Genomic DNA, 20,599 nt, shown 5'->3' with positions numbered 1-20,599 from the left:
GAGCCAACACTGCAAATACTGACTCTTTGCATAAATGTCATGTAATTGTCGATAAAAGCCTTTAAAACATATGAAGTGCTTGTAATTATATTTCAGTACATCACAGAAACAACTGAAACAAAGATCTAAAAGCAGTTTAGCAGCAAACTTTTTGAAAACTAATATTTATGTAATTCTCAAAACTTTTGGCCACGACTGTATATATATAACACGATTCCAAAAAAGTTGGGACACTGTACAAATTGTGAGTAAAAAAAGAATGGAATAATTCCACAGAACAGAGCTGGAAAATCAATAAACCATCAATAAACCAGATGCATTTGCTTTTCCTTGGTTAACTGGTCATTATGTATTTATTTATTCTTTCACTCAGCATCACACTTGCATTTTTGGCAATATTGTTTGGCCCATCTGTGTACATAGAGAACTTAAGCATACATGTGGGATACGGTTCAATTTAGTGTAAAATTAATGGCTTACTGTTGTCTCTCATTTCAGAAAAGAAAGCACTGTGCGCTTAAGGCTATGGCAAATAACTGTCACACTGTAAAAGGAAGAAGCACTTCCTGGTAATAAAAACGTATCCATGTAAAACTTTCTGAAGGCTGGTTTTTAAACTCGTACTGGTTTTCAACTCAAGAATAGTGACTATAAATGCCAAGTGAACGTATGATATCCACCTGTTATATAGTATAAAATGAGTTATCTGAAAACTACATGACTTTAAGATACTGTAACTGGTGTCTCTAAACACGGCTAGATGCTGTGATCTATCTCCACTGCCCAACACTTCCTCAAGACCGGCCCTGAAGGAACTGCACTGCCCTCATCAAACAAAAAAATCTAGTGATGATACATACAGCACTGCTGTCCTGAGCAATGTAACATAACTCAAATAAAAAGGTAAAAAAGACACACAATACACTGTGGGTGAAAAATACTTGCTCACGTTGTTAAAAAAACAATTGGAATGCTAGAGATGGCCTTGTGTTTGTGTTCGAACGCTTTCACTTCCTGTGTCTTAACAGCATGACCTAGACAAAATCACGTTAAGTCTCTTGGTAAGTAAGTCCTCCTATGGAGATATCATCTCCACCGCTGGTCCACCATGTGTAGTGTCCATGTCAAAGGAAGAGTGAAATCCAGGAATCTCTGCATGGCTCTCTCCACTGAATGTAGTCTATGAGTAGGAGAAGGCTTATGGGTAGTGTAAGGCAAGGGACTGAGGAACAGTCTGAAAATGGCTTTCCCATTTAAAACTTGGGCCAAATTCCAGTCTCCTTAACCATGGGATTTCCATGCCCCCCTCCCCCATCCAGCTTGTTAAATACGAGTCCTCAAGAGTCTCAAAAACTGACCTGTAAGACATTTGTGAGAGTGTGTAGATTGTAAACAGAGTGGATAACAGGGCTGAATGTCACTTGACCCCATGCTCTTGAAGATTAATACTTGTTGGGTAAGGAGGCATGGAAAGCAAGCACAAGGAACTTTGGGACAGGAATGACTCAATGGTGGCACGAGTCAAACGTCTCAGCATGCTATGTCATATCCTCATCCTCCGAGCAGTAGTCCCGTCCCTGTAAATATAAAAGTAATTTAAAGTAAAGGCACCTCGAAATAAACAATTAAAATTGTCAGGTATTGTATATAATATTATAAATTATATTATAATGCATATTATTCAATTTTTTTATTATTTAAAGAAACTAAACCAATGTATATAGTTGATATTTGAGGCTTGATGCTATAGAAAAGCAATTTAAGTTTTGTTCAGGAAGAGTGTTTTCAGCGTGTTCATTTTCATAGAAAAATATGGCACGCAGATGCTTTAAACAGTAGTATAAAGCTATTCAAAACATCATTAAATGTAAATTGTGATTAATTGTAATTAATAATCGCAATTACAATTTCAAGGGAATAATCAACAATAATGACACAACCCTATTTGCCACCATAAGGTGTTCTGTGTGATTGCTAGTGTGTTCTGGGAGGCTGTTGGGGCCAATTCAAAAGAGCCCACCTCTAAATATTTATGATATTCTGGTCCGTTTGTCGACCAGGCAATAATTGCAATTAAAATGGATAAGAAAAGCATTAACAATGTGATGAACTGCATGCTATAGTTTATTACTCATGGTAAAGCTGAAAGTGTATTTTTATTTTGATGCAAACAACTAAACCCAAAGTATACTTTGGTTTTTGTGCAAACCCTTAAGCACAAATTATATTTCAGTTTTTACTAGGGTTGTAACGGTACATGCATTTATCCTTAACGGTCACAGTTCGGTTCATGCAGTCAGATGATGAATACAGTCAGTCATAGGCAATCAATCCGGAGGGGGGCGGTTACAGTAATGTAACGCTCAGTGTTGTGCATGAACGCGTTCACTGAACGACGTTCACTGAACGCGTTCATATTTTCGCCAAATGCTGAACTGAACTAATCACTTTTCATACAATGTACGTGAACGAGAGCGGCCCTCACTCTGGCAGGAATGAACAGCACGCGCAGTTCACGTTCACGCTCATTTGAAAAGTCAGGTTTTAGCAGGGCTTAATTTGAGCCGGAACATGTTCCGTCACCTCCGACATCGGATCCGGCACCTCCTGTGTCACTAAAATTAATTGCCTAAATGAAAAAAAAAAATTACTGTTTGTGTAGTGTTCAATGTTTGTGACACATGACTTGCACGCTTGTTGTACTAGTTGAGATAGCTGTTAGCCTCGATCGTTTCACGCAGGGGAAAAATGTCAAAGTTTTTTGTACAGATAAATCCAGCATCTGAAATTGAATGCTATGTTTGTTTATTAGAGCTATATGCTGTATAATTTTCAGTTTTCAGAGCTATTCAATTCATTTGGACAAATATAAGTCAGGAAGAGTTAGAAAAAAAATATTAATGAATGTAAATGGCATTGTCATTGTTTACTCACTGTTTACTGTCTTTTGAGGATGCTAGAATGTGTTGGTCCAGTATTTCACATTGAGCAGGGTAAGGTCATCTTAAGTTAAGTTGTTCAGCTGCTAGCTGTTCATTTTCTTTAGACAAATATAATCAGGAAGATTGTTTTATCATAAATGAATGTAAATGGCATTTTCATCGTTTACTCACTGTTTACTTCCTTTTGAAGGTGTGAAAATGTGTTGGTTGAGTATTCCTATGAACCTGAATATACTTTTTTTTTTAAGTCCTGGGTAATTTGGTTCATGCTGGCTAAATAAAAGTTTCACTGAACATACAGTATACCTTGACTGCACCTTGTATTTTCCAATTTCTACATATCATGATTACACATTATTTAAGGGGTAAATATATTCTCTATCTCAACATTATTTTTCTCCTGGCTATAATAATTGTCTCTTGTTTATTGGTACAATAATTTTGATTAGTTTTGGAGTGGCAGTGATTTGCAGCTGGTAATGGATGGTAAAGAGGTTCTATTGAGTAAGATAGTGGCCAATCTTAAAAAGAATTTAACAAATGAACGTGAACTAGTTCGTTTTTAGATATGTGAACTTAGTTCATTTTTAAAAAAAAATGAACTATGAACATGAACTAGTTCATTATCATCTGTGTGAACTGAACTTTGAGCTAGTTCTTTTTAAGTATGAACTGGCACAACACTGGTAACGCTAACCACAACAACAGGAATCATAACCGGTTTTTAATTTTATTTTGGGCCATCTCTATTCCAGAATTGCACATAAACCACATTGCAGTCATTTCCAAAAATGTAATTTGTGTGTAATGTTTATAAAGTCTGTAAACAGGAGAAAATACTGTACTTGGCAGATCATGCTCACTGTATGCAATGCTTCAAATATAGCAAGACAAATATGTGGGATTTTTATTAATGAATCTCTGAGAGGAACTGACCGTCTTCAGAAATGTTTCTTTACCTCTTACCTCCATATAATACATATTAAAGTAGTGTTTATAAGCACAGGTAACTGAGGCAACTCTATCGCTGCTGTTCCTCAGACGCCACCTGCTGTCAGAGAATAAATTAGCACTTTCATTCAGTCTGTCTGCTATAGATTTTGTGCTGGTGTCTTATGTATAAAAAAAAATAAAAATCTGTTGTGCCGAACCCCAAAAAAGAGGTACGTATCGAACGGTGACTTCTGTGTACCGTTATACCCCTAGATGAGATGTTGTCAGTCTTAATGTCAGTCTCACTATTCTATCGTTATTTTTGTACCTTATGAAATAAAAAGTCTCTCACCTCAGAAAAATGAACTATCCTGTCTAGTCAGACTTTATACTGTGCTTGTTGCCGTTTATGTTAAATCACATAACTGGGACTTTGTGTGTTAGCTGGAAAGGATTTGCATGAAGGTTTGATATTCATTCTATTCAGAAGCAGTTTTCTTGTTTCATTAACAGTTCGTGTTAGTATTGTGTATTCTGCATGGTAACGGTTGTTTCCATAACCCAAAAAATTCCATGCTATTTTCACTTTGTGTTTTTTTGTATATGTTTAAATGACTGTGGTGGCTCAAACCAACTTAATCGTATTAACCAAAAGTAGTTTGGGACTCCTATTTAACAGCCTAACTTTATAGGCTGTCTTTTCATTGGTATTAGTCATATTCTTACAACTTGTGTGTATGTTAAGTAAAGGGGGACAGTTCTTGTGTGTGTGTGTGTGTGTGTGTGTGTGTGTGTATAAATAATTTTTGTGAAAGAAATTTAGTGTTTTTTTTAAATATATTTATATATATATAGATATATAGTAAAGTGGGTCGTGGCTTGATGATGATGGGAAAATGTGGGTCCCATGGCCAAACCAGTTGAGATGCACTGACCTAGAGGACTCTTTCGGTCTCAAAATTCAATTTGCTCCTGCACTGTTGTATGCTCAGATGTCCTCGGACAGTCCTGATGATGAAAATGACAGCATTCGGACAGTGTGCAGACCGTCACAGAACGGGGGAAGGCTGAAGTATACTTTGGGCTTAACACAAGTACTCATCAACGCAGCAGTCTCATGTTGTCTTGAGTAGCTGTTTGTTGTTGTTTTTCAGTCTCCATTTCTTTGTTGACTGTGAAACAATGACCCAGGACCGTGTTTCCACTTTGTGGACAAAGTAATTTGTTCAAAAAAAATGGTGCATATGCAAGCTGATTGTATACAGTATGTGTAGTTAGAAAAATCTGTCTGAATGCATAAAATCAAACACACACTGTATGAATGTATACCCTAGCATAAAAACCAAAGTATACTTTGGGTTTTAAGGACTTGACAAATCCTCTCGCCCTATGAGCACTAGTAATAGAGATGCTACTTCACGCACCTTTTCAATCTTCTCATCCAGCATCCTGAAGAAGTCCTGCTGGCTCTCTGAAGAGTGGACACTGAGGAACAATCAATACTTGGTGAACATCTTCTCTCCATTACTGAATAATTGTTACTCAGGAGCAAAAACCAAACAGAAACTCACCTTATCTTATTACTATTCCCGGTGGCATCTTTATGCCTGCCCTTGTGCAAAAATGTGCTCTTTTCCTGTAAGATATAAAGAGGGAAAATTAATGTTACCCAGGATGGTAAAATGATTATTTGGAGATACATAATACTATTTATAATGCAGAGGCATTTCCTCTGACGAGGCAGTGTCTCCTCAAAATATTGGATAAGAAAATAAAAATCATAGTACAAAAATAATACAAAGCCCATATTACATAAGTATATAAATCACTTGGTTTTTTTTAAGTAACTCAATCCAACAGCGGCACCCGCAGGTAAAGTTACAGCTGAGGCTTGCCTCCCCTGAGCCCATTGACTATAAATAGACTTTACTGGGGGGTAATTGAGAATGAATGGGGGGAAAAGTCACATGAAAGGAGGCAATGCCTCCATCGCAATATGATTGGATATGACTGGTTATGCTCGTCTGTGATTGGTTCATGCGATAAATCCCGCCTCTAGTGTTCATGCGAGTTCTGTGTTTGCGAATCAGTCTGAATGAACAATATAATGGGGTTAATGGGAAGACTAATAAAAAAGTAAACAACTCACACACTTCGATATAACCCCTTTGTTACATCAAAATAAGACTTAATGTCACGAAAACATGGTCTGTGTGAGTTTTTAGTGAGCAATCAGTTTGGTGAAATTTGATGACCTATCTAAAAAAAAAAACTAATCAACAACAAAAAAAGGATTAAACGTTAATAGGTACACAAGAAAATAAATTCACAAATAAGACATTTTTTAAATCAAACTGTTCTGAGTTATTATTTTAATAAATGCAAAAAGCTTTAAAACAATTAATACATGGCTTTAACAAATAGAATATTGATTACATTGCTGTTGATGTAAAAAAAAAAAAAAAAAAAGTATAGTTTAAGTAATGTTAATTTAACCAAATAAAATGTGACTGGGACAAGAATATACATTTGAAGAAAAAAAGAAAAAAAAACCCTTGAGGACTTTACCCTCCTCATTTCTGAACACCACTGGTATCATGTATACTAATGTTTCAATCTTTACCAAGTTCTCTTGGTTTCGTGTGTTCATGCGCTCCTCTTCTCCATGATGCATGTACTTCACCTTCTCAACTCCTTTCAGTTTGTACTCATCTACACAGAAAGAGTAAAGTAAACTTAAAACCGGATTCTTAATCCATTTTACTTCAGAGTTAAACAACATATTTAACAATATAACCCTGAATTACCACCAAGACATTTCTTTAAAATAAATGTTCATGTTCAATTACACAAATATCTAGTACCAGGAATGTACTAAGAAAGTAAATATTGTCCATTTTTATTTTATCCTGACTTTACGGTTGCTTATTTAACCCCAGAAGAACAAGACATGACCTGTCATCACTGCTGAAGAGCAGTTAAATCCAGGTTACTCCAGAGGGTCTGTTTTTAATAACTGAACTGTAATTCACTTTGGACAGAAGCACCTGCTAAATCACCACTTACACTAACAGGACTGTAAAAGCTGATTTATTATAAACTGTGTTCCCACTGCTACACCAACAAGAGCTTCAAAATTATACCACTCCTCATGTTCATTTAGACCAGTATCTGTCTTGTACACTACCGTTCAAACGTTTGGAATCAGAAAATGTTTTCTGTTATTTTTAATTTTTTTATATATATATTTTTTTTTTTTACAAAAAACTCATTTATTCATGTGATGCAGCGCTGAATTTTCAGCACCATTACTTCATATCTTCAGAGATCATTCTAATATGAAGATGTATTATCAGTGTTGAAACTGTTGTGCTGCTTTATATTTTTTGGAACCTGTGATACTTTTTTCAGGATTCTTTGGTGAATAAAGGAAAAAAAAAATAAAGAAATTAAAACTCCTATTCAGCAAGGATGTGTTAAATTTATAAGAAGTGATAGCAAAGATGTATATTGCTAGAAAATATTTACATTTTATTTTGAATAAATGCTGTTCTTTTTAACTTTTTATAGAATCCTGAAAAAAGTATTTGGCAGAAAATAAAATTATATTTATAATAAAATTATATTTACACAGAATTATATTTTAAAGGATATTAAAATAGAAACCATTATTTTATATTGTAACAACATTTTACAAGATTACTGTTTTTTTAATCAAAAAAGTGTGACCATGTATGTGTGTGTGTGCGCATGTGTGCATTTATAGTCATATATATATATATTTTATTTTTTGTGTGTGTGTAAGTTTCTGTAAGTGGCTTTGCAAATATTATGAACTAATAACTAATATTTATGGGAATATTCCATATTGTGTGTATAAGATGATGTTTACATCAGCTACATGTCTACATTTAATGCAACTTTGAATTTGTATAACAGTCAACTTTGCATCCAATTCACTCCATAAACATTCAATTGTAACACAGGAACCATATTGTAATTTTCTCTATTAATATCACATTATCTAAAGGTGAATGTCTGTGGACACAAAGCTGGGACACTGACCGGAGAGGGCATCTCCGTTGCTGTAGGCCTTACCCCGGCCCTCGTCATCACTGGGTACAGATGACAACTGCTTGGCTGAGGTGCAGCCCATCACCTCACTTCCTCTCCTCTCCTTCCTGCATGGCACTCTCTGCTGCAACACACACAGACATGAGCTCACACAGCCAAACTACGAGCATTCAGTACTCAAATCAGATGATCTACATAAACATACAATACTACAGAAGCATGGAGTCTAACAAACTTAGTTTATCTGTACTGATATTCGCTGAATGTCCGTTTCAAATCTGGGTGTGTCACATTTTTGTTTCTTGCTCGTGCTGAGCAGCTGATATGAATTTAGAAATAATAGAAATAGACACTAGAAATGGTGGGATGAACTGATAAGAAAAACACAGGTTTGTGAAGATTAAACATGTATGTACTCAAATGTGTTACCCATAATAATTATGAAAGTTTCCTCCTAAGAAAACTGTTTTCAGGCAGGTTTCCAAGGCACTGTCGTGTCTAATTATCTAAGAGGAGAATCCGGAAAAGCCAACAGAATGATGCAGGAACGAATCCTAAAACCTGGAAATAAGTTATCATTTTCAAAATTCAAGTCACTGAATTTTGATCAAATGCATTAAAACAATGAAGCAGCAAACTTTGCAAAACACAAAATGTATGTCACTGCCAAAGCTTTTGGCCATAACTGTAGATTATTCACAGTCAGAACGGCTTTGGAGAATCAGTTTTTTGTTTTGTTCCTGCTTAAGCTGAATATTTTCAGTTGTAGCACTATGTGTTTTTACATCAGCCAGTGAAATTAACAATCTATCACACTACCCATTTTAAATGGTGTAATCAGACTACTTTTTGATTATTTTTAGATTGCTTTTGACCTAACTCTTTGATTTGATTGATTAATTTAAATAGGACAATCTTGTGCCATATTGATATAAAAAATTCAAAAAGTAATAAAATAGATTTCATATGTATTTTTTTCCATTCATTGTAATTAACAACAAAGTGCATTCGCCGAAACATTACATTAAGCCAAAGTTTCCCAAACTGTGGTTTAGAAATTACCTGCAGGGGGTTCATGAGTTTAATAAAAGCTAATAATTCATTAATCATTAAAAGGTCAAATTGAAAGTAATTTTAAAACATCAAAATAAAACACTTACTAAAAAATGTAATCTGTTGCTACATTAGAATGAGTTTAAAACATCTCGGTTACGTATGTAACCTTGGTTCCCTGAATAGGGAACGAGATGCTGCGGTGACGTCACCACGTATGGGAACACCTTCGGTGTGACGAATGTCTGAAGCCCTATACCATCCCGCCAATCCTATTGGCCAAATAGCGCGTGGCACCGCCCAGCATGCGTAGGCATATATATACCTGGTGCCGCGCGCCATTTACCTCAGATTTCATGACGAAGAAGAGAAGAAAGCTATCAAGGTATGGCACGGCCAGAACCGCAGCATCTCGTTCCCTATTCAGGGAACCAAGGTTACATACGTAACCGAGATGTTCCCTTTCATAGGTCACTTCGATGCTGCGGTGACGTCACCACGTATGGGAACGCTATACCATCACGCCTGACGTACCTGATAGCTTGGATCCAAGGAAGCATCTGCTCAAGCGGAGAGAACCCGGGAGCCAGGAGCCATCCTCACATTCAGACTGTAAGATCTGATAAAAGTGCTCGGTGAGGACCAGCCTGCCGCAGCACAGATATCATCCAAAGAAGATCCCCTGAGAAAGGCTTGAGAAGAAGCCACTGCTCTTGTGGAATGACCTTTTACTCCTAAGGGCGAAGCGAGCCCGCGCGCCTCATAGGCCAAGGAAATAGCCTCCACCAGCCAATGGGACATGCGCTGTTTCGTAACTGCATGGCCCTTATTCTTATGTCCAAAACAGACAAATAGCTGGTCAGACTCACGCCATGGGGCAGTGCGATCCACATAAGTCTTCAACGCCCTCACAGGGCAAAGACTTAGATCTCCAGACTCTGTCGCAGCAGGAGAAAAAGCCTCCAGGACCACCTGCTGAAAATGAAAAGGATTAGACGCGACCTTAGGAACATAATTAGGCCTAGGTCGCAACAACACTTTCACAGAGCCTGGTGCAAACTCCATGCACGAGGGTGAGACAGAGAGAGCCTGTAAATCCCCAACTCTCTTGAGGGAGGATAAAGCCATGAGAAGAAGTGTCTTCAGAGTCAGGAGCTTATCCGATACAGTTTCCAGGGGCTCAAAACGGGTGCCCTGACAAACCCAGTAACACAATGGATAAATCTCATGAAGGAACTCGCACAGGGCGGAAAGGTCTCAACCGTCGCGCACCCTGTATAAAACGAGAAACCAGTGGATGACGACCCACTGAAACACCACCTATATGCTCATGGTGAGCTGAGATAGCTGCCACATAAAGGGTGGCTGGTGTCAATCCCTCCGAAAAACGGTCTTGAAGAAACTCCAGTACTGAAGCCACAGGGCAGTAAACTGGATCCACATCATGAGTTTCACACCATGTCATAAACAGTTTCCACTTGAAAGCATATAAGCGTCTCGTAGAAACTGCTCTAGAGTTCAGTATAGTCTCGGTAGTTTCAGCAGAAAGACCGGGACATATCAACTCACTCCGCTCAGAGGCCACGCCCACAGGTTCCACAGATCTGGCCTCGGATGCCAGATCCGTCCCTGTGCTTGCGATAATAAATCCCGTCTGAGGGGAATCTCCACCGGAGAGCCCGCTAACAGATTGATGAGATCCGCAAACCACGGCTGTGTGTGCCATCGCGGAGCCACCAGCAACAGCTGTCCCACTCTGTCCCGCCGTATTCTGCATAATACCGCTGGGACCAGACGAATCGGAGGAAATGCATACAAACTGGTCCTGGGCCAGCTGTGAGCTAGCGCATCCAGACCCAGGGGTGATGGAGGGCATAGGGAGAACCATAGCGGGCAATGCGTAGTCGTGCTCGACGCGAATAAATCCACTTTCGCTTCCCCGAAAATATGCAGGGTTTCCCCTACCATTATATAGGGGGGGCGCCCCGCCCCCCTAACGGCTCGCCCCGCCCCCCTTGAAGGTCAAGTAAATTTGATTTGATTTTCTTTATAGCGCCAGATTACAATTTATTTTATTAAACAAACTAAATAGCCCTTAAGTAATATGTTATTTATCTTATTTCCACGATGGTAGGCCTATGTCTTTTCTGTCTGTTTTTGCGCGTTTACAGTTATCCGAGTTAGTTCGCACGCGCGCTCACTCACACACGCGCGCTCACTCACACACAAACAAACAAACAAACACTTGCGTCACATACAGATGAGCACTAGCGGACAGCGCGGCGGGAAATATGTCGCGTCAGCCAGATTTAAACCAGACAAAAATATTTGCGTTTTTTAAAGATGGCAACACTCGCTCTACTGCGAGTAGCAGTCCAAGTCTAAGTGCTGCGCATCCTGCTGCCCCTGACAATCATCAAAAGTCCAGTCATCATCACCGGATGACAGGTTTTGACCCAGCTTGGCTGTCAGAGGGGAAATACTCCCCTTGGCTGTACAAGACTGATCTTGGTAAGTAACTAACTAAATACATACATACATATAAATGTGACAGCAGGGTTCTCATCTAACACATGACTTGCCAATTAACTTATTCATAATATATTGTGGTAATACATGATGGGTAACTGAAACCTGTAATTTCATTAACAATAAAATTTATATTAATGAATTACATGCCGCTTGCTATTTACATTTGTGTGTTTAAAATGTTTTTAGTCAGGACATTGTAAATCTGCTGATTAAATAAGACAAGAGATATTTAATACGCTTTGCAGGCCGCTCTGTGTTGTAATGTATGGGAATGTCCTGCGCACGTGATGACGTTCAGAACAGCGCGCGTTCACAGCAGTGCTGCGTCTGACAGGATTATTCTCTCCAATATGCTGCATCATAGAAAAGAAAACTTCTAAAAAAAAAAAGCCCAGTTAAAATCTGTTTATCATATAAATGTATTAACTAACATTATTACATGGCTTGGTTGAATTCCAATATAGAATGCGGTCTGTTATTTCTTGATAACAGACCGCTGCGAAGTATAACACACCGTTGCCATGAAAAACAGAGCGTTGCTATGGACACGGAACGGACTATTTTCTTTAGCGGAAGCAATACAATCATTTTTAAATCAATAAACTCCTTTTTAAATCAATCATTTGTGTCAAATTATTTTTTTATTTTGTAGGTGGCCATGTAATAAGGGGGATAATGTACTGTATAGCGAGGCGGTTGTTATAGAGATGTCGGGGTTGTTATTTGCTATAACAGCTGCGTTGCTATACATATCCCTTACTTAACGAACAATGAATGAGTATTTATAAATCTTTTTTTAGTTGTTAGTTAAAAAATACAACTATTTAAGCTCTGGTCCATTAATATTTACAAATACTTCTATAAATTTAACAAAGGTTATTTGCAAAAGTCAATTTTAAAAATATTTAAATACGTTTAATTTATTTTTTTTAAAGAGATATCTTATGTTACCATTTTTTAACGTTTACGAAGCTACGCTCCCAGACAACCAATTTATGAGATAGATAGATAGATAGATAGATAGATAGATAGATAGATAGATAGATAGATAGATAGATAGATAGATAGATAGCACATAAAGAATGAAAATGAAATTATTTCTTTTTGGTTTTAGGAATGTTCTGTCGAATATGTAGACAGCATAAACAAGCGGTTGTGAGAGGAAACCAGACCCGGCCATTTATAGAGTCTCCCTGCCAGTCCTACAGAAAGGACAAACTTGACAAACATATGGCATCTGAGCATCACAGAACAGCCTGTCAGCGCCAGTCAAGTTTGATAGCAGGTAATTTTATTTTATTATGATTCGATCAATAATATGTTTGATTCTTTATTACAAATGATGCATATAATTTCAGGCAACACTGTCCTTGCATCATTTGAGCCCACAGTTGTCCTGGAACATGAAGCTGTGGTGGGGGCATTCAAGTGCTTGTACTGGCTAATAAAGCATGAAATAGCCCACCACACCAACTATCCAGCCTTGCTGCAACTAGCTAATCTGTTGGGCTGCACCTATTTTGACAAGCTCAATGTAAGTTTCTTTTGTAAATGTTTACCATATTTCTTATTTGTCTTATGTGATCCCTATATGGACAAGTAATTGGACGTTTCTTACATAAAATTAGTTAAAGAATTCATACTGCATTTACTTGTCAAACATCTTTTCACTTTTTTAGATTGGCAAAAGCACCAACTATAGATCACACAGAATAATTGATGAAATGCTTGAAATTCTGGCAAATGTCATTGAAAAGCCAATATTGAGAGATATTTCTCAGTCACGAGCCATAGGCTTGGAGATTGATGAGACCACAGATGCATCTGTGTGCAGACAGCTTGACATTCATGTGAGGTAGATCTACTCAAAGTGTAACAACATTTCATTGACCAATAAAATTTAAATAACAGATCATTGAAAAGTAAAAAATGTATAATTTTTTACATATAGATACTTGGACAATGCGGGTAAGGTCTTCTGCCAATTCCTGGATCTGATTTGCCTTACTGACGGGAAAGCAGATTCAATAGTGGCAGCACTAAAAAATATTGTTCACACGAAGGGCATACCGACACACCTAATCTTTGGCCTTGGAACCGATGGTGCTGCTGTAATGACAGGTGTCACCTTCTTTTTATAAATAATTAAACTGTTTTCAATATTTTGTTCCTTGTTAAATTAATAAACAAATGTATTTAATAGGAAGACAAAATGGAGTAGCAAAACAGTTATCAGAGGAATGGCCACAGCTCCTAAGTGTCCACTGTGCTGCACATAGGCTAGCTCTAGCCTGTAAGGATGCATCTGAAGAGGTGCCTTACATGGCTACATTTAGAGACCATTTGGAACAGTTACACCTGTACTTCAGAAACAGTGCAAACCGCTCTGCTTCTCTGAAAGCCGCTGCAGAGATTCTCGGTGTGTGTGAGCTGAAAGTGAAGGTAAATAAGTTATGCCTAAAAGAAAATGACATATGAATACTTTACTTGCATTTATATTCATTTTTTAAACTGTTTTTTTTTCTGTCATTGACTAGCAAGTAAAGGACACACGGTGGCTCTCCCAACATGAAGCAGTAAAAAACCTCCTAAGGAACATAACTGCTGTACTGGGTGCCTTGGCAGACGAAGTAGAGACCCGCAAATGTCCTACTGCTAAGGGACTTTATTCATTCCTTGCCACCTATCGCTTCATTGCCGCCCTTCATCTGCAAGCTGATGTGCTCCCTCACCTGGCACGCCTCTCTAAGCTCTTTCAAAAGGAGGATGTCATGTTCCTGGCAATCAAAGAGCAGGTAATTTAAATAACTCAGCTCAATGTTTTATCTTATTTATTTATTTTTATTTATAGGGTACCACAATTATTCTTTATGCTTAAGTCAATATGCTTATTTTTTCCAGGTACCAGTCACCCTGGCCTTAATAAAGGGCATAAAAGATTCTGGTGGTCATCAACCTGGCTCACACCTGAGTAAGTTGACCCAAAATTTGGAAGACCCTTCAGGACTGGGTGCATTCTGCATCTCTGCTGAACAGGAAAGAGGGAGAAGAGGGGGTAATGCAGGAGACAGACAGCAGTACTGGCAACGATTTCAATCACAGGTTATGATTATGTGGCTTTTGTCTGACTTTATTGATCTAAATTAAATATAGCTGCTGCACAGTTTTATTTATCCTAATAGTTTTCTAACATGTTTCATGTGTTTGATTAGGTGATGGATCCATATTTGGATGGCCTCATTGCCCATCTCGAGAGACGTTTCTGTGAGGTTGGAGTTGTGGCTGCATTTGTAATACTCGGTCCACAAGCAGCTACACTCCCTGATGACACTGCACACACAAAACTGAGGATACTGGTAGAGAAGTTTTGTTCCTGTGTCGATTTTGGAACAGTCCTTGAAGAATGGGCTTCTTTCAAGGAGCAAGTGGTCTCAGGTCCACTTAAGGTAACTTACAAATGTGACATTTTTACATGACATTATCTTGAACACTACACTGTGTTACTGATGTCATTTTGAACCTTTTTTTAGAACAAGACACAGCTGGCAATATTGTCTGAACTGTCTTCAAAATATGAGGAGTTTGGTGCCCTGTACCCAACAATGAGCCTGCTGGCTTCTATTGCTCTGACGGTCCCAGTCAGTAGTGTAAACTGTGAAAGGGACTTTTCAACCATGAACAGGGTAATACAAACTTTTCACAATAGGATTTGCTGCTTTTAGCTATATGTTAAGCTATCACATTTAACAGTTAATGCATTTGCAGGTCAAGACAAACATCCGCAATAGGCTGCAAGGAGACCATCTTGCAGCATGCATGCGGATCTCAATAAATGGGCCAGACATTTCTGACTTCCCATATCAAGAGGCTCTGGAAATGTTCTTCCAGAAGCCCAGAAAGATACACTGCAGTGACAAAAGCTGCACACTTTGTGGATAAATTACATAAAAATAAATCTTCCAATTTTTAGTTTAATGTAATTCAAATAATTGTTCAGTTAATATATTCACTGCTGCCATTAAAAGAACCAAATGAACACCATGATTCCTTTAAGTGTTTGATTTCCAACCCCCCCCCGCTCCCCGCTCCCCCCCCCCCCCCCCCGCTCCCGCTCCCCGCTCCCCCCCCCCCCAAAGCTGTAAACCTAGGGGAAACACTGATATGCCATAGGTGATTCACCGTTTGGGGGTGTAATCTCCATTCTCCTTGTTCCAGAGCCTGCCTGGATAGTAAATCCGCTCCGAAGTTCAGTCGTCCGGGGATGTGAACAGCCCGGATCGACAGAAATCTGTCGTGAGACCAAAGAAGAATACGCCTCGCCAGTCTGCACAGAGGGCGAGAACGTAATCCTCCCTGATGGTTCAGATAAGCCACGACCGCAGTGTTGTCCGTTCTGAGAAGCACATGTCTGAGATTGCGCTAACACCAGCCAGTCGTCCAGATAGTTTAACACACGGACGCCCCGGAGCCGCAACGGGGCCAGAGCTGCGTCCATGCATTTTGAGAATGTACGGGGAGCTAGCGCTAAGCCAAAGGGAAGAACGCAGTACTGATACGCTTTGCCCTCCAAAGCGAATCTGAGGAACTTCCGGTGTCTCTTGATGATCTGAATATGAAAATAAGCATCCTTCAGATCGATCGTGACAAACCAGTCGTTTGGTTGAATCTGAGACAAAATAGATTTTACCGTCAACATCTTGAATTTGCTCGACCTGAGTGCAAGATTTAGACGGCGTAAATCCAGAATGGGTCGTAATCCGCCGTCCTTTTTTGGTACCACAAAATAACGGCTGTAAAACCCTGACTCCATCTGAGAGGGGTGTACTTCTTCTATAGCCCCTTTGCTCAGTAGAGCTAACATTTCCTGTCTCAGCACCGCCATGTCCATCGGTTTCATCACCGTGGAGAGAATTCCGCGGAAAGGGGGCGGGCCTTTCCGAAACTGAATGGTGTATCCGTGACAAATTGTGCGTAACACCCATTGAGAAATGCCGGGCAAGCGTTCCCACGCGGCCCGAAACAATATTAGCGGTTTCAACATGTTCGTTTCCTACAACGTTGTTGCACACATAGAAATGTCCGGGCACGAAAGACTCACGGTGTTCGTGCACAGGGGAAGTATATGCATAGCAGACGTTGCATCTCGTTGTACGTAATCCTGAAACGTGTCCACGGCAGGAATTAGGCCAACAGATTGAGCATCGGGCTCTGCCGCTAGCAAAACAGCGTGCGAGCCGTCATGACGGGCCGTTCGATGACGACCCTTTGAAGCGCTCCTCGAGCTCTGAAAACTGGATCGTGCAGAGTGTCTGAGGAAGCGATTGGTGTTACATTTCGCTCCAATGCTGTTCGAGGCACTGTTTGCGGCGAAACAGTCAGGGTTTGAGCGTGGGGACTGCAATGAGAGTGTTGGATGCGCGAAAGCGGTCCAACAGCGCTCTCTAGCGGAGGGCACAGTCCCTGGCAGGCAGCGAAAAAATCAGGAGCTGCTGTTAGGTGCCCGAGAACGAGAGGCATTGGCCATCGAACTCAGGTTCAGCCTTTTTCGCTGGCGTTGTTGAGCCGGTGGAACAACCCTAGGGCCCCAGTCCTTGCGAGGGGGCGCCATAGGTAAAGGCTCTTCCCCAGAGGGCACTCGCTGGCGGTGAGAGGAGGTTGAGCGAGAACGCGCGGGCGCCTGACGGCGTTCAACCTCTCTGGGTCTGCGGGGAATCAGCTGGCGGAAAGCGGCTGATTGCTGTTTCGCTGCTCTGAACTTCTCCACCACTAAAGTGACCGCCTCTCCAAATAAACCGTCCTTAGACACAGGGGCATCCATGAGGAAAGATTTATCCTTTTCCTTTATGTCGGTGAGATTAAGCCAGAGGTGGTGCTCAACCGTAATTAATCCAGCCATGGAACGGCCCACTGCTCAAGCAGTATGTTTGGTAGCACGAAGCGCCAAATCAGTTGCTCGCCATAGTTCCTTGACCGCCTCAGGTGTAATGCCGTCCCCCTCGTCCAATCCTTTTAACAGCTCCGCTTGGTAGGCCTGAAGGACCGCCATAGAATGAAGCGAAGCAGCCGCTTGGCCAGCGGCCATATAGAATTTTCCCACTAAACTAGACGTGACTCGACACGCCTTCGAGGGGAGGAGGGGGCGGGACTTCCACGCCGCAGCCGAATTAGGCGCAAGATGTTCGGCGAGAGTCTCTTCCACCGGCGGTATCGCTGTATAGCCATGACTCGCCATGCCCGAAATGGTGGCGAAATCCGCTGTCGCAGTGTTAGTGATGCGCGCCGCAAACGGCTGTTTCCAGGACCTCGAAACCTCCTGGTGGAGGTCCGGGAAAAAGGGTAAAGGCCTCCGGGGCTGCGAAGGTGTCCGACTAGTTAGGACTAGTTCTCAACCTCCCATTCCAGCCCCAATGTACCCACTGCACGGGAAACCACATCCAACAGCTCACTGTAGGAGGGGGAAACACGCCTCTCCTGTCCACTAGGAGGGAGAGGGCTCGTGTCGGCCGCGAAGTCCTCAGACCCCGAGGCCGCAGTGGAAAGAACGTCGTCATCATGGCGGTCACAACCGAAGGAGATGGCACTACATGCCCCCGGTGTGGGCCGTAAATCCTCACAGGAAAAGACGACAGGTTCAAAAGTTTTCCTGTGTATTAGGGTAGGGGAGAGCGAGCGATGCGGAGAGTAATTTTCCATCGCTGAACTGTCCTCGAACTCCATGTCACACATGTCACCCCAAGCTATCACCTCGTGCGGTGCCTCGGCAGTCGCAGAAGTGGTGTGGCGGGGGTTAGACACGGCAACATCGGAGAACACATCTACCCTAGAGCGAAGCACCCTGAGTCGCAGGCCATCGCAATGGGGGCATGAAGAAAGGCCGCTAAGCGCCTCCTGTGCGTGGTGTAAGCCTAGGCAAACTACGCACCTGTCATGAGTGTCCCCCCGAACAATGTACCTGGTACACGGGTCCTTACACTTCTTGAAACTCATCGCGTCCGCGGAGAGGAGTATACTGCTCATAGACGATCGCTGAGAACGCGAGACGATAGGGCACAGAAGATACGCTTCGTACTGAAGGAATGAAATCTGAGGTAAATGGCGCGCGGCACCAGGTATATATATGCCTACGCATGCTGGGCGGTGCCACGCGCTATTTGGCCAATAGGATTGGCGGGATGGTATAGGGCTTCAGACATTCGTCACACCGAAGGTGTTCCCATACGTGGTGACGTCACCGCAGCATCGAAGTGACCTATGAAAGGGAACATACTTGGCCACACGTCACTTCACCATTACACTCAACTAAAACGGGCAAATGCTTATTATATATAAAAGACACGTGGTCTTTAACGTGGTCATCAATATTAAAAACTGTCTCCTTATAATTGCTCGAAGACGTCATTTATCGTGCAAGAGAATCATCCAATCAGAAGAGAGATGCGCGTCCAGCGGAGCCTCGCTCATTAAAGGTGCTCTAAGTGATGTCACACATTTTTAGGCCAAAACATTTTTTGTCACATCCAGCAAACATCTCCTCACTATCCGCTGGCTGCTTGTCCCCTGAACACAGTGTATAAAAAGGGGTCTCTCTAGACACCACAGGCTCCACAAACAACAAGAAAAACAAACTGGGCTCACCCGCACCACAAAACATAACAAACTGTTCCAGCCAATAACCAACAAGAAAGATTTGGGGGTGGGGTTTGGGGGGTTAGTGCACGGATGAGGAGGAGGGAGGGTCTAGCTAGCCTCCGTTTTGTTTGACAACAATATGAACGTCAACAAGAAGTTACGACTCCCGGCATCGCTTAGAGCACCTTTAAGGGCTGATAAAGGGCCCTTGTGTGACGTCATAAGAGCCAATCCAGTGAGGCAGAACTAATCGATATCAGAGGCGAGGAGCATTACTCACACAAACACAAGTGAAAACTGTTCCTCTCGTATAAAGACAAAACACGAGCAAACAAAAATGTCAAAAAATATTAAGAACACTCACCGTAGAGCACCCATGACGGCTTTTCCTTCCATAACTTAGACTGTATCTTGTAGCAAGCGAGCACTGTGGCCTAGCAGTGAACGTGTCCAATAATAAACACCCCACAAGTAAACAATAAACAAACACACAGCTATCTTAATTCTCACTGCAGATCACCCCGATCATTTGGAGTCGCTAACTGCTATTAATACGCATTGAATCAAAGTGGATGTGATTTGTTGGAAACGTTCACCAGAACAGGACAACAACAAAGCTCGTAACACAAAGATACGTTTCAATAGAATTCTTTCAAGTATGAATACAGAGTGAGGTAAGGGCATAATAAACCATTTTAATGCGACTAATCTTACCTTCAGTGCAGATGCTGAGTTTAATCGTGCTGTTCGTGATCAGAGAAATCCGTTCAAGCTCGACCAGCTCAATACAGATCAGCCACAGACATGAATAATCGATACACTGAACAGTCGAGCGCATAGCAGTTCACCTGATAACAGATTTACAGATCGCGAAAATATAAAAGGGCTTCATAAATTATCTAAAAAGATATAAGTGAGGAGTTCGGGTCTGTCCTTTTATACAATAGTTTTGAAAGGCATTTGTGAACCAACCGAATTGGAAATAGGTTTAGTAACTAAACTGTTTTGAAAATTAATTTATTTTATTCAAATAATTCTTACTTTAAAAATCCAAATACCGTAAACTTTTTAAAGCGTGCAGGTGTTTTTTATTTATTTATTTATTTTTAAACTTTTTTAATTGACATTATTATTTATGCATATATATTTATGCATATATATATATACAGCTATATATATGCATATTATAATAATTATAATAATACATATTATAATATGTATGTATATATATATGAATGTATAGGTATGTGTGTGTGCGTGCGTGTGTGTATGTTATAACGTAACACATTATATAACAAAAGAGATAAAAAATATTTTATTAAGTTATTTATAGATTATATATTAGACATTTTTACATCTCTTTTGGGCACAAAAATCCCAGAAATGCAAACATGTGTTGTTATGTATAATTTTTTGTATCTTTTTCTTCTTTATAT

At 40.5% G+C, this 20,599-nt stretch overlaps 1 protein-coding gene across 4 annotated transcripts; it reads right to left on the bottom strand.

Annotated features, from left to right (window-relative positions):
• Positions 1–334: 334 nt before the first annotated feature.
• Positions 335–20,025, bottom strand: LOC132155226 (uncharacterized protein C1orf21 homolog). Of its 4 annotated transcripts, none has more exons than XM_059564093.1 (6): positions 19,878–20,025; positions 7,941–8,073; positions 6,499–6,587; positions 5,447–5,511; positions 5,300–5,360; positions 335–1,577 (listed from the first exon to the last, which is right to left on the bottom strand). In XM_059564093.1, the coding sequence occupies exons 2-6, from the start codon at positions 8,029–8,031 to the stop codon at positions 1,539–1,541; spliced, it is 345 nt and encodes a 114-aa protein (XP_059420076.1). In that variant the 5' UTR covers positions 8,032–8,073; positions 19,878–20,025; the 3' UTR covers positions 335–1,538. The 4 variants fall into 4 exon arrangements, with proteins under 4 accessions (XP_059420076.1, XP_059420077.1, XP_059420078.1 ...); XM_059564094.1 differs by having other exon boundaries at positions 7,941–8,070; positions 19,878–19,995; XM_059564095.1 differs by lacking the exon at positions 19,878–20,025 and adding an exon at positions 19,528–19,850.
• Positions 20,026–20,599: the final 574 nt, after the last annotated feature.

This window comes from Carassius carassius, chromosome 12 (assembly GCF_963082965.1).
Source record: "Carassius carassius chromosome 12, fCarCar2.1, whole genome shotgun sequence".
Classification (NCBI taxonomy): Eukaryota; Metazoa; Chordata; class Actinopteri; order Cypriniformes; family Cyprinidae; genus Carassius; species Carassius carassius.
The sequence above is the reverse complement of the archived record's forward strand: the minus strand, read 5'-3'. Positions and strand labels throughout refer to the sequence as shown.

Coding starts and splice junctions, on each gene's coding strand:
- LOC132155226 (XM_059564093.1), bottom strand. CDS start 8,031: ATGGGCTGCACCTCAGCCAAGCAGTTGTCATCTGTACCCAGTGATGAC. Junction 6,588..7,940: donor CAACGGAGATGCCCTCTCCG/GTCAGTGTCCCA, acceptor CTTTCTGTGTAG/ATGAGTACAAACTGAAAGGA. Junction 5,512..6,498: donor CACGAAACCAAGAGAACTTG/GTAAAGATTGAA, acceptor TATATCTTACAG/GAAAAGAGCACATTTTTGCA.